The sequence below is a fragment of the Drosophila kikkawai genome, chromosome 3L (genome assembly GCF_030179895.1).
Source record: "Drosophila kikkawai strain 14028-0561.14 chromosome 3L, DkikHiC1v2, whole genome shotgun sequence".
Classification (NCBI taxonomy): domain Eukaryota; kingdom Metazoa; phylum Arthropoda; class Insecta; order Diptera; family Drosophilidae; genus Drosophila; species Drosophila kikkawai.
In genome coordinates, this window is record NC_091730.1 from 23,134,861 (window position 1) to 23,150,072 (window position 15,212).

At 42.3% G+C, this 15,212-nt stretch overlaps 1 protein-coding gene across 2 annotated transcripts in view; it reads left to right on the forward strand.

Annotated features, from left to right (window-relative positions):
- dally (division abnormally delayed protein) overlaps positions 1 to 15,212 on the forward strand; it is a 67,407-nt gene that overhangs the window by 45,840 nt on the left and 6,355 nt on the right. For both annotated transcript variants that reach the window (XM_041775434.2, XM_017170832.3), the window contains exon 2: positions 8,167 to 8,310. In XM_041775434.2, coding sequence (XP_041631368.1) covers positions 8,167 to 8,310 — 144 coding nt within the window. The remainder of the gene's footprint in view (positions 1 to 8,166; positions 8,311 to 15,212) is intronic.

The window sequence follows — 15,212 nt, forward strand, 5'->3', positions numbered from 1 at the left end:
TGCTCAAGTGCCAGAATAACATTAACATTTACCATGGAGGCAGCATTAAAATCCGATTGTCCAAAACTAAATGTGACCCAATTGCGTCGGGGGCTTATGTTTCAGAGCCGCTGTCATAACTCACTTCTGCTGCTCCACATTTTGAGCGAACTTTGCATTTTCAACCTGCATTAAATTACAGCTGCCAGCTCTGGCAACACGAGACTTGGCTTCGAGAGCGTAATTGTATACGGTCCGGTATTACTTGTGTACATATATAGTATAGATAATAATAATGCATCGCATCGCATCGCATCGCATCGGATCGGATCGCATGGCCCATATTTAGTAAGTCGTTATCAGCGGCAGCTATAGCCCCATTAGCAACAGCCACCCAGATCGGATTTAATTAGATTTACAGCCGGCACTTGAAAATCTGTTTCCGTCAGCAATAAAGTCAAGTATTTAATGAGCCGTTGCGCCATTCGGATTTTACAGCCAAAAACATATTTTGGGGCAGAGAAGAAAGCTTCGACAGCACATTTAAATTATTTGTATTATGCCATTTCATCTTAGCTTGAAGGCACTAACCCACTGTTCTTCTACTTAGGCTTAGCTCATATCATAATTTGTACAATTTAGTAGACATTATTTACTACTTTTTCCATAATTTTATTTTGTTGCAAAGCTTCTCTTTCTTTAGCTTAAATTAGGCCCAAGAAACCCTGCCACTTGTTATCATAATTCCAAGACTTTAGCCACAACCTGTTGCTCTCAACACTCAATAATTTAGCTCTAGTACAGAGCTGCTATTAGCCAATCATTTCCGATAATGAACCTGATGAGTCTTCTCATTTCTCAAGATCCTATTTGGTATTTCTCCTGGGCCAGGGTTTTATTTAAAGGTTGTACATGTGAGCCCAACGCCAATCACAAGAAATTTGCGTACATTAAGCCCATCGTGTTTTTTGTTGCCCTGCAATTGCCGGCATGACATTTGCCGGCAGAAAAACAAGTTAATTACAATAGGATTACCCCAACAATGGCAACAACAACGCCAGACGCTGCAGCCCAATGGCCTTCCGTTGGCGCGCATATTTTCCCATTGGCATAATCCCATAAAATGGCATTTATGCGGGGTACCGTGCAGATTTCCTCCAGTGCCAACACCAGGCTCCGCGGGGCTTGTTGATGCGTTAATTTGCATGCAACATGCACTATGATTACCCGCAGCAATTTGCAGCCGCAGCAGCAGCAGTACAGCAGCAGCAATGCCAGCAACTAGATCGCCATTAGTAAAGCGTGCACTGGGGGAAAATAAAGAGAAAAATGATCCTAATAGTATCTTAAGTAACTGAGCAATTGGTATTGAGGTTTACTTTACAGGCTTTCGTTTCTTTATTAATAAATATTTATTTAAATTGTTTAAATATATTATAAATTTATCTAAATTCCATGCAATTCCCAGTTCTGAGAATCGTAATCACCAGAATTTCTGCTTCTAATCGGAAACGGAAAAGCCTTGCCATTGCAATAATTATTATTTATAATTTTCAAGGGCGTTGATTTCCTTGATTGCAGTCCTTGTTTTCCCAAGTGTGTCATTGCGGGAATCGGATTGGAATCGGAATCAGAATCGGACAGCTGGCCACGTCCATTGGTCGGCTGGGAGGCCAGGAATCGTTGCCTCTTGGGACGCATTTATTTCGTGGCCGCTTTGTTTGTGTGTGTGTTTTGTGTTTTTGTTTGCCGCCGATGTTTGCACAACTGCTGCAGTGCAAAAAACAAAAAATTACTACAGACCTTAGCTGATTTCGCTGGGCGCCCAGTTGTATAATTTGCAATTGTTTGTTGTTGCAGCCGCTGTGTTGCAGTGTGGCAGCTAACGCGACAGCAACTTGCAGCAGCAGCAGCTGAGTTGGTTTTAATTATAAAAGGCTGCTGCCTGCGCTTGGTTTGCTTATTGTCAGCAATTTCCTCAATTATTTGTTTTCGTTTGTTCTCTTGTTTTCCCAAAAAAAAAAAAAAAAACAGCCAGCCTTTATAAGTTGAACATTTTGTTGTTCGTTTATTTTCGAATTGTGTGTTTAACATTTGCTTGCGACCATCTTGGTGTAATTCGATTTCTTTGTTTACTTAAGTATATTTAATGCCCGTTCCTTTGTCTTCATCATCATCTCCGAGGCCGGGGTGAATCACCATCATGATGATGATCCATCCGTCGAGGATGTGCATTTTGAGTTTTATTTATAGAGGGGCCTGTGTAATATGCAATTCGTTTGGCATTCCTGATGGATGCTGTGCATTGGCCCGAAGTTCTTTGTTCGCTGCATTTGAAATCCGACAGATATTTGCAATCCGTCGTTGGAGACAAAGTGCAGATCACGATCCGATCGGTCAGAGATTCTCCACTGCATTTGCATATAGATGGACTCAACTGGCACAGACAAGTCTTTCTCTTTTCTGCCGCTACATAAATCTGAATAATTAATAATTGTCCCGCCGGCGACTGCAATTTGCGGCTAAAATGCTTTTCAATTAAATTTTTAATCATTTTCATGCGGCAGTCGGCCGACAACGGGAATTTGTTGGACGCGTCTGCCTGGCGCCTGCCGAAATGTAAGCCAAATATGGGGGCATGCAACTGGCAACTGGCAACCGGCAACTTGCAACTAGAAACTGGCAACTAAGAGCGAGCCAGCAACTTGCCACGCATAATCTCGGCTGACATTTTCATTGCGAGATTAGCACAGAGTGTCGAGCAAAGGAAGCTGGCGCTCTCAGCTCTAAGATACAGATACATCTACTGCCAGATACATTTGTGCGTATTCAAATGCGAATGCAAATAAATGGCAAGGAGATTGTCGCTGCAGCCGCCGCAATAAATTTTACATGCCACGCAGACGTGGCGCCAAAATCTGCCAGCTTCGATGTCAGCGGCAACAACAACCAGCGCAACAGCAATGTTGCAAGTTAGCATCCGTGCGGAATTTGCCACACAAATTGAAAACTTATGCGGCACATTAACAATTTACCAGCAGAATTGTTGGGATTTTCCCGCGTGGCAGCTGCAATGCCAAATAATCGCTGACAAACATATGCAAAATAACAAATAATTGAAAATGCCACTAACGGTGGCAAGTAGCTACATGGGAATTTGAAAAGTTTTGGCATTTTATAGAGGTATTTTTATATCAAGTGATTTAAGATATAATAAACAGAAAACTTGTATAATTTATGATATAATTAACTCTGAATAAGAGTAAACATTATTCATTTAGAAACCCGTTACCTTTTTAATGATGAGTAAATGTTTTTAACAAGCTCATTTTAATAGGAAATCTTTATTAATTTATATTCTCTTTACCCTCGCTTCACTGTATCACCTGTATTTTTTAGCCAGGGATTTACCTGCCTCGGAAGCTGACACAATTTATATCAGTTTCGGTGTGCAAACAGTTTGCTGACATTGATTCGGCTCAAATGAAAGCACTATCGATAAGATATTCGAAATGGCAAATAACAACAATTGCAGCCCATAAATTATAGGGGCCTTGGCTAAATATAAACGGGCATAGTTCAACGAACTAGAGGCCGTTTTCCAGGAAAGGGAAACAAGAAAGGGGATAGAAAATGGAAGTGGAAATGGAAAAGTGAGTATAGGGAAAGCAGAGATCTAGCGATGATCTATGTTTGGGCCAAACGTGTCATAACAGCAAACAGAAACCGACGAACCGTAAAGCGGACAGCAGGCCAAGCACAACGATATGGGGTTCCCTAACCCTTAACCCCTTGTTGACTTAATTGTTATCGCCCTCCCACCACCGCTGCACAAATTGTTCGTGTTTGACAAGTAGTTGTCAACAATTTTTGATAAAAAAAAAAAAAAACGTAAAACTAAAATGAAATTATTGTGTGTGACATGCAGAGCCCTCGCACACCCACTCCCCTTTAACAGCCCGCCTTAACACCCCCTTGGCAGCGGCGGCGGCGGCGATAGGAAGCCCATGGAGACCGCGACGGATGTTTTTATTTGGTTTGCAGTGCAGTGTCGAGTGTCGAGTGTTGCACGTTCGTAAATTTATTAGGGAATTTATGGCCTCGGGCAATCGTTTCGACTATTTGTTGGCCCCTCTCGGAGGGGAAAGCCAATTGATTTTCAATCAAGGTCGTAAATTATACCTGGCACCTATGAAAACTTCTCGGGAAATACATATATATCACTGGGTAAACATTTAAGCTTGCTTAGATTTGTTGAGTCTGATATGATGGTTTTTTTATTTAAGCTAACAAATATCTTAGGCTGAGGATAAATGCATATTTGTGACAGTGTCTATCGAAACATTGTTGCTAAAAGGTTATAATAATAAATGCAGTGTCCTAGTATAGTAGTACATCCTACAGAAGCAACAATAAAAGCTCCTTTTCAGCTTAAAATTTATTGAAGCTTAGTTTTACACTAATAACCTGCTACATTAAAAGTACTAGTTATTGGTCCTACCTCAAAAAAAAGCTCTAAACAATAATGCTGACCCATAAACACGTGAAAGCTCCTTTCTGCTTCCCCAAAATGCAATAAATTCTCATACACTGCCTGTCAAAATATTACTGCAGAGCTAGCAGGCATCTGTTTTAATTACAAGCAGCCAGCCAGGCCCAACTTTCCGACATTTTGACGGGCAGCAAATGCAACGGCAAAATTCTCCGGGGTCCTGGCTTCATTATTATCAACACGTTCACAGTAAATTGTGCAAATTGAAAACGCATACAAGTAGCATGTGCCACAGGGATATGCCAAGCAGGCCGCCTGCCAGCCTCCAAGGATGTGTAGGAGAGCGGAGGCGGAGTAAGGACACTCGAAATATGTCAAGGTATGCTAAATCCACTCCCCGAGCCAAGAGTTTTGCGGGCTAAGCGCTTTCTTGGCTGCCAGCCAACTTGGCTAATGCCAAAAGACAGTAACCACAGAGCCGAGCCAGAGCCTATCTCTACGGATATATATAGTTCCATGCTACTATATGTATATATGTGTGCATAAAGGCCTGGTTGTGCGTACTCCGCCCTCTTCTAGCCTCCCCTCTAGGCCACAGTGAAGACAATTACAGTAAACAAATTCGCACACGTCGTCAGTTGCATTTGCGGTGACAGGCTGGAAAACAAGGCCTGAAAATAGAGAGAGAGAGACACTGGGAGGGGGAATGAGTGCATGGGGGGAAAGAGGGGGTAATGGGGCCAACACCCCTACCCTGCTCCCACTTCATCCCCCCTTCCTTTTTGCGGTCAGGGCCGTTCCTTGGTATTTTTGGCAGAGCATTTTCTGGCCATGCATGAGATTTGCATTTTTTACGCCCCAAACCATTGGACTCTGGCACCGTAAAAAAAAGTAACAATACTAAGAAAGAGCTAAATAAATCATCTATATTTGTCCTCGACTTGGAAAACACTTTAAGAAAAAAATATATAAGCATAAATGGTTCAGGAAAATTACTCACAGCGATGAGTCTTTCATGAGACATGTTGTTGTCTTTATCAACCTACATTTTATATTCAAAATTCATTGTTTTATATTGCTTAAAATAAATTAATATTTAAATATAATAATAATCATATAATTCACCAAAGAATGAAACTATTTTTTTTACCAATTTTCTGATCATTTCTCCAAGTGCTCAGCTGCCGCTCACTATTCTCTTCGCTTCCAATACCCTACTCTTCCCTCCTTTCCCCATCGTTCTTCTCCTGCTTTCGACTTCCTTTCACGTTCCTTTGCAATTTGGCAGCCCGTTGCCAGAACCAGTTTGCCGTAGCATACTTTTCTGGGCCACATCATGATATATGTATGCAGCAGGCACATGAGGACGAGAGAGCACGGTATGCATGCACGCTGCAGCAATTGAATTGAATTTCTGCCGCTCGAGCTGTGAGCTCTTGAGCCACAGAGAACACAGAGAAAGCGTTGAATTCCCCAACATTGTCCGCACAGGTTTAACTTGGGATGGCTACCGTTTTCCACATTTTCCTTTCTAGACATTTTCCAGTATTTTTACTTTGCCCCCCAGACAGAGTGACTCGCTGGCTGAGTGACGCCTGTGAGTCTGCCTCCGTTTCGGTGCCTGGCCAACTGCCATGCGGAAGGAAGGATTGCCGCCGCCCTTGTGCTCCGATTTATGGCCAAGCAGTTGCAAAAACGCATAAACACATCATGGCCAAGGGAGCCTGGAGGGCAGCCCCTAATCGATAACTTATACAATGCAATCGCACAAGCACAAGCTACAAAATATAAAAAAGGATAGAAAATGGGAAGCCAAATCCTTTTGGGCCACTCGAGAAGCCCTGTGTGTCTTGTGCCAATCGATGGCACATAACTAAAATCTGTTTGGGTTTCGTCTCTGTCAACTTTGATTGACTGGCAGCAGGTCAATCGGCGAACAGCGGACGGCGACCGGCGGGGCTTGTGTCATCTTTGTGCCAAGTCAGTTGTCAATTTTCCATTTCATTTTCCAGGCCAAATATGTGTCATATATATATATGGCCTTGCAGTGCTCTCCGGCCATTAACTGCAACTATTGATCTTTTTGTAATTGGTTTTAACAGAAATAGATGGTGACTGCATCGCAGCGTCTGCATCTGCTTTTATCAAATTCAAATTCATTTCGTTTGCTAATTTTATGACAGCAACATATGGCCACCTAATCGGGGCACTCGGCGATATCGAGCTGTGCTGTGTGAGAGGTTGCTGGGGCCGTAAACATCGTGTAAAAGCCATTAATTTAAATTATAAACTATAAAGACAAAGCGATGGTGGGGCGAACGTCCATAAAAGTCGCTGTCGTTTCTGCTGTTGTCATTGCAGTTGTCATAAAAAGCCTGTCACACGATTTGTTTCTCCACAAATTTATGTCACTAGCGCGGGTCGGGGGATTTCCCTCATTAACACATATGTACATACATATGTGTGTGTGCCGGAGTGGAAAATTTAATGGCGCACGTTTTGTAATTCAGAATAGTTAGTGGAGGGATGCAAGGGGAGGTAAAGCAACTAAAATATTTTAAAACAAAAAAAATTGGAAAACAAATAACTTAAAATTATTATTATTATGTTGTTTATCATATTATTATTAGATACTTATAGTAATTTAAAAATGTTAAAATAAATACCGTTCACATTAAAAATAATATAAATGATTAGAAATCGATTTACAACCGATTACTATTAATTAAATATCGATGTATAATAAATCGACTCACTTTGCCATTTCTAAAGCTCAGTGAATTCCTTTTCAATTCAGCAACATCTTTTAAGTCCTGGCAATCAACGGTCTTTTGTCCCTATATTTATTGTCCTGGTTTGCGGGCTTCCCTCAACCCATTTCTCCTCTGCTTCTTTCATTAGAGAATTCTTTCTGGGGCAGAGCGATTAGTAAGCTGAAAATCGTTTTAGCCCACTTACCCCGCGCCAGTCCCTCCCCTTTTGCCAGTATTGAGCGTTGTCATTAGTGGAATGCGCTCGTATTTTTTTGCTCGAGGCAGCTGAAAAAACAATCAACGCCGCCAAAACTATGTAGCATGCTGCGAATTTTATGGCCAACAAGAGGGAAACCGGGAAACTGCTCTGCTTGTGTCGCCTGGCCGACAGCAGCTAAATAATTTGCAATTATGAGCCATTTAAAAGTTATTAACGCGACCGCCAATGATGGAACACAATGACGACGAACGGCGGTTCCTACTTCTGCATGCCCGGTCTTTATACTCGTATAAATAAATTGCTTAGCCCACGCCGACAATCGAAAACTATTGGCCACTTTGTTGTGGCTGCAGTATAGCCTGAGCTGGCCAACACGCCCACTGCCATTTTAAAGCCATAAACAATTAAACCAGACGGCCCACACGCCCACACACGACCACAGAGATCCATGGGTAAATATTTGATTTGTGCGATAATTCGAAAATGATATAGGCGCAGCAGGCGTTCCATAATTGCACAACAGAAGATGAGCCCGGCTGATGGATGGGGCTGATTATTACTCATCAGGAAGTAAAGAATACAAAATATTATTAGTAATTAACATAAACATATTTAATGAAATACTGAGTATTAAATATGGGTTGTCTCTATTAGCTTTTAGTTCTTAGTTTCTCTCTCTGTATTTTTACCTAATTAATATTTGCTAATCTTTCCCATTCCAGGCGCCATTTGCGGTGGAAGCTGTTGCAACAACGCCACGGAGCTGGAGCTGCGCGACAAGGCCGCCGGGAAGTTTGAGCTGCTGCTGCACCACCACACGAGCAGCCTGCGGGGAGTGCTGGAGACGAACGTCAAGCAATTCCAGAGTGAGTAGGACAGGCCATACAAAGGATTAGTGGGGATGGATAGGAGAAGGCCCAAGTGAAATCGAAAGGGATTGGGCGGGCGGTCGGCTGATAAGGGAGCCAACGAAATGGGCTTCTATGCAAATATATCTTGGCAAAGAGTCTGGAAAGTTGGCTAAGCTTTTTGCGGGCGATAGACCAAAGTATATTTTCGTGGCAATAAATAATTTATCATATGCAAATGTAGCAGCCCGCGCTCGGGATAACGATAAAAAGCTTAGCTTGACTCGCCATCCGCGAAGTGAGCTAACCAAATTAAACTTGAAACGCGAAATGCGAAATTGATTTGTAATTTGAATTTGTATGCAGATCATAATAAACTGATATAAACATGTGCCCAAAGAGTGTACATACATATATACACACAAACTGTCGATTCATAACCATAACCATCCTGCCTGTTTTAAAATGCAGCGAGCGCGACTCCGACTGCATCTAATTAAAAAGGCATTAAATAATGTTGTTGTAGTCGTTGCCGCTCGGCTGCCGTCCCTTTTTAGACAATTTTGCACAACTTTGTGTGGGTCACGTTTCGGCACTGCCACGCCCCCGGTCCCTCTCCGGCCTCTGGCCACAGTGCCTGCAAATTGTTGTCGTACACGCTGTAAATCTCGCTTCACTTTAAGGCGAGTTTTTGGGGTGATGTTGCTGCCGTGCGATGTTGCCTCATTGTTGTTCTGAGTCTGCAATTCTTGGAAATGGGCGCGCATTCAAAAAAGACTTTAAACACGCCCTTCTCGTTGTATGAGTCCATTCCCACACAGATACGACCACATACATATGTACATATATCTCGCAGTATTCAAAATTTATATATAAATACATTTGGCGAATTTGTTTGCATTTCGTGTGTTGTCATCAGCTTAATTTATGCTGTCCCATTGATTCATTCGCATGGGGGCTCATTCAATTTCGAGGCTTCCTTTTGGCAATATGAGTGTATAAAACATAATGTGCATTAAGTTAATGGTTCTTTAAATTTATCAATTTGTTTGCTGAACAATAAAGCAATTAGTTCTTTAAGATTATAGGGTATATACCCTTTACTTACATTTGGTACCTCAATATTTATTGTTTCAGTGTGATTATCTTTTACTTTTTATGTATTTAAAACAAAATACTAAATACATATTAATATAAACTTCCTTAAACTAAAATAAATTATCTTAATATTATATTGTTTTAAATACTTAAAAATATATTCTTAAAAATTATATACATTTTAATATTCTTTAATTCGATTTACACTGCATATTGCAGGGTATTCTCCAACTGATTAGCATTCAATTTGCGTGGAAGAATACAATGCATGATGATGTCACACAAGCCAAACACTGAAAAAGTCCCACGTTTTATTAAATAAACAGAACTGGGCTTTAAATATATTGAAATGCAGGCAGCAGAGTCATTTAGCTTCACTATCGGGCAATATAACAAATGATAATAATTGAAAAGCAATTGCGAGAGCAATTTGTTAAATTTCTCAAAACGAAAAACAAATAAAATGCATAAAGTGAGGTGCAGTTAATGTTCCGTAAGATTTATGAAGCAGTTTGCTAATTAATTCCTCAGTATGTAGAAACTGATGCTGATATAGTAGTAATATCGGGGGAACTGTTCAGTTGTCTGACTGCGATAACGGGTTTCTTGTTGGCCAAAAAACTTCTGGCCCAAACAGCGTACTTATCGTTCAGTCTGTGCGATGGCACGCGTACCCTTAGTTGCAGCAGAGTGGCCATAAAAATTGATTTACTTTCGGGAGAGCATACCCGGCGTATGCGTGATGCAAAGAACCTCCACCGAAAAATGAGCAACTATAAAAGTTTATGCATTTCTTGGCAATCGCTGGTGTAACTGCTCTCTCTCTCGCCCTCCCCTGTACTTTTTCTAGCGAAATAACGCATAAAATATTATGGTATGCGAAATAAATGCATATTTCTATTTTGTGCCATAAACTTGCCAACTACAACAGCTTGTGGCATATGCAATACAAGCCGGGGCTTCCTTCCTGTTCGAAGTTGCCCATTCCCCCCGGTGAGCCACACCCCTGTCCTTGCTTCCGTTTCCGCCCCGCATTGTGTCCGCCATCGCTTTTGTGCTGCTGCTGCTGCCGGTGCTGCTTTTTGTTTGGCGTATTATTTTTAAGCAAGTATTTGCGTGTTTAAACACGTTTCGCAGCTTACGAATTATATGGGCCCGTTCCCTACCTCCCCCCAAAAATAACCCCAATCCTCAGAGCTCTCTCCGATCCCCAATCCCCCGGCTTCCAGCACTCGAACCCGCTCCACCAACGCAGTGCGTTTCCATTGCACTTACTTACCACGTCGCCACCATCGTCATCGTCATCATCAGAGTGGCTGCTGCCTTCGTTATCGTTTATGCACTGAGAAAAATATCATTAAGATTAAAAGAACTAAGATTGAAGAAGTAAAGAACCTATACACTAGCGTTGATTGAGAAATATTAAATAAAATTAAGTTCCTTTCAATATTTTCAATCACTTTAATTGATCTTTACTTTTATATTGAAAGTAAATGATGTCCATATGTTCCAGTCTAAAAAAATACTTAATTTTACTCTTGTAAATTCTATATAATTTGCCGTAGATGCTATTTTTTATTTTAATTTTCTTGCTATGTAAATTCCCATTGTCGTCTTGTTGTGTTGCTCACGCGCTTAATGCGTTTGGCTGCCGCCATCTCCTGCCACCTGTCCCCTTTTACATCCTTACCCCTTGTGAATCTTCATATCCTCTTGAAGCTCTACCCCTTTTTTGTGAGGGCATGGGCGTGCGCCTGCATAAAAGTTCCAAATGCTGACTTACTGCTCTGCCGGCACAACTTTTGCCCCTTTGGACAAGGCGAAACTAAAAATAAAACAAACAGAAAATGCGGGAAAACTGCAGAAATTATATCTTTATTTTTTTTTGCGGCTGCCACAGCAGCTGCACTGCGTGCACTTTCATAAGTTGCAACTTGCTGCTTTCCTCCGAATCCCATTCCCCTGGCCCCTCGCTGACTCCAACTGGGCCAGGCTTAAGTCTTTTCGGCCATATCTTGTGCTTGGGCCCGGCTGCCTTCTTGTCTTTACGGCCAAAAGTGGTTTTTGGCCGCCATCGCTTGTTAGCTGGCTTTTGTTTGCCTTGTCACAGAGTGCCAGACATCGTGTTGTTGTTGCTGGCAAGTGTTTGCAGCCCGATGTTGTTGCAGATGCAGTTGCAGTTGCATTGCAGTTTGCAGCAGCATCGCATGTGGCCGTTGTCATTAGGTTTTAGTATGATTGAGGCGTGGTGGCAATCCCCTAGTTAAGCCAGAGATTTTTGTAAAACTTATCGGGAACACGCAGAGCAAGGGAGGTCCTAAAAGCCCACGCAGAGCAAAATATATATCCGAAATATAAGTCTCTTTTTCTTGGATTAAACTTAGTAAGAACGTAAATATTTATTACAATAGACTTTAATTTAATTTCTTGCCCAGCTTAAATTTTAACAATATTTTTTTGAAAGACAAAGCTTAAACGTATTCTTCTCTCAAATAACCTTTGCTTTCAAGTGCTTCGTTCTCATCCCAAAACTCGTTCACATCTCCGACATTCTTTTTTTTTTCTATATCACGAATATAGCCGCGACCTTCAGACTCCAGCTTCGATTTCTCAATGAAATCGACAGGAAACCGAAGTTCAAAACCGTCGAACACCTGCAGATGGAGACGCCCCCAACCGAAACCAGTTGGCAGTCAAAGTCTAGTTGGCTTATAATTGTTTGCTTTTATTTGACAAAACAAATAGCGAATCACTAATGGAGCTGTTTAGAGGCGAACTTAAATTTCCACTCGTCCCATTAATTAGCAGCGCCTTAAAAAAAACACACAAAAGCGCTGCCATTTTGTCTGCCACTTGCGATCCGCTCCGATACAGAGCTCCATATGTGTGCATATATAATTACCATAATTAGTTGCTTGGCAAATTAAACGCTGAAAGCTCGCGCTTGTAATTAACGCGCCACCAAAAACGGCAAAAGGCAACATGAAACCGCTCGCGCTGTATGGGGGAACGGGGGCTGAAGGAGACCTGGTCCAGGTCAAATAACTTCCAATTGATGCAGACGACATATGCTCTGAAGCATTTCAATATGTCGGTACCAAAAAGGTCGACCTGTGCTTAGCTCCATGAACTCCACTCTGCTCCGCTTCTCTGCCTCCTCTCGGGTCCAACAATGAAAAGTCATCCAATTACTTTGACATTGTGTAGGGGCCCGAAGACGAGGCCCTCTGGATCGGATCGAATGGAATGGAATGGGTTGAGGTGGGACTATGGGCTGGGTTAGGCTGAGATGAGTTCGCCTGCCAAGAGCAGCTTGCCGCAGGCTCACAGCTGTTGGAGTGGCGACTTGGATAGCTGGATACTGGATGCTGGATTGCCGGGTACTCCGCCAAAGGGGCGTGCCAAGTTGGCACGCCTGCAGATAGCTAGTTACAATACATGCACTTAAGCTGCCTGCCACGCACAGTGGGATGGGGTCACCAGATGGCTTGAAGAGCTTGCCAGCTTCTACTAGAACTTATAGAACAGAAAATGCTTGCTAAGAAGTTATTTACTAGGCAGAATTAGGGATATTTATTTATTAATTATTAAAACAGTAACCTTAACAATGGAATTTCGAAATACATTTTAAATTAGAACCACTGTGCCCATTCCATTGCCATAGGCATCCACTTCCTCCCAGTCACCAGTCTCTGGTCTCTGGTCGCAAATCCAAAGAGCTGCTTCCGCCAGACGGACAGACGACGAGGAAGGCCAAGACGAAACCGTCTTCAGGGCCAGAAAAAAAACTTGCCACAGTTCAAGACAAAACTAAACGCGGCTAAAAAGCTAAGCCCGCCGAGCAGCAAAAAAAGGAAACATAAAAAAGAGGAGCAAGAATGAAGAGCACTAACAAAGTTGCCGTGGCATTCATAAGGCAACGGATGGGGATGGTTTGGCGGGGAAATACATGCATATAAAATGCAAATAAAAAATGCGGCAGATACTAAAATTGTAATATCCGCACAGGAACGCAGGCCACAAATACGAAATACAGGCAAACACTATGGGCCCGGAGGAGCAAAGGAGGAGTCCTAAGGAGAATATATAAAAATACAAAAGCGGCAGGAAAAAAGCGGGCAAAATAAAACTAAACCTGTGGGCTGTGTGTGCTTGGTGTGTGTTTGGTCTGTGTGTGCGCTGCATATTTCTGCCGATGCCGTGGGAAACAACAACACAGCCCCTGGACCGCGGTCCCATCTGCCTCAGTCGGGGCTTTCGGGGCCTGTCCCCGGGCCACGAATCCGAATCCAAAGCCGAAACCGAATCCGAATCCAAAACCGATACCCAAACCGGTCGGTGGCAGCCTGAAACTCGAACTTGGCATGCTAATCTTGCCTTCCGCCGACTTCTAATGAAGCAATGAAGTCGAAGCCTTTGCCGATATTTGCTCTATGCGAATAGCCAAGAAATGCACAGGAAGAAAAGGTCCTTTCATAGTTATGAATGGGAATAAATATCATAAAATGCAATTAATTACTTAGAGACAGCTATCTCATTGCATACATTTCCTTGTAACCAAATGTTATATTTAGATTAAAATTTAATTGCAAATCTTAGATACATCATCTTGATGTGTCCCCAGAAATTTCCCCTGTGCAAGAGCAAACACTCCAGCTGTATGAATATATTTTTACTGTCTGGTCGTGGGCTTCGTTGTAGGTTTTCGGCTTTTGGCCAGCCCTGGGACTCGAACCCACTCCTTGGCCAACTCTACACTGGCCGCACTTGGTTGTCTAATTCAATTTTATTGTCTGTGTTTGCCCATTAGGGCGATTTACCATGTGTGACAGTCCGCCTTTCCTCCTCTTTAAAAAACTCTCCCCCAGCTTAATGAAATTTTCATGTTTCATTGGGAATGCCATTTGCCCTGCTTTATATTTGATTGCCTTCCGAGCAGACATAGATATACACTATGTATATGCTATATCCCTGGCAGCCGCAATAAAAATGCCCTTGGTTAATTGTCAGGCTGGACGGACACAGATGGCTAGATGGAGCCGGACAGAGACCGAAATTGCAATTAGTTGCACAACAGTAAATGCCTGTCTGTGTGTGTGTGAGTGCCCGCAGGTGAAGTGCTGAGTTAACAATTTATGAGATACAAAGATACAAATGTAACCCACCTGAGGCGGCTCTGTCCATTCGGTCTTGTGTGTGTGTGTGTGCCCCAACTTAATTGAGCATATTAAGCCAACAAAGGCAACTGCAATAATACATATCAAGTATACGCAGCGTTGGCTGCTTTCAGCAATTCCCAATTGACAAACGCTCGGAGATAGAGATAGACAGACAAAGATAGAGAGTTAGAGAGATGGTTCATTAAAATTGCAATTAGGCAGTGAAGCGAAGGAAGTGCCACTACAGCATCCAAATATCCCGCCAACAAGGCATAGACTGGGTTGGGTTTATATACAGATGGAAATCAGATGGCAATGCATCCTTTGAAAGGTTACTGGACTTTTACTTTGAAAATACTTCAAATGTTTATAAGAATATCATTTAAGTAAACTCTATTGAAAATTAGAGAATATATATGCTTAATATTTTCTTTGTTTTGGAGAGACTCTCAGCTTTCCTGAAGGAAATACTTTCCATCAATAGAAGCTATTCAAGGCATGTCAGCCATCTAATTGCCAGCAGCATCCGCACTTCCTCAGCTCAGGCTCCATCTACATCTCCTTTCCCCCTTTAATGGTTCACTTTGTGCCAGTCGCCCCGCCGATTTAATGAGCCAATCGAGCAGGGATCCCGATGTCGCCTATATATATGCGACACACAGC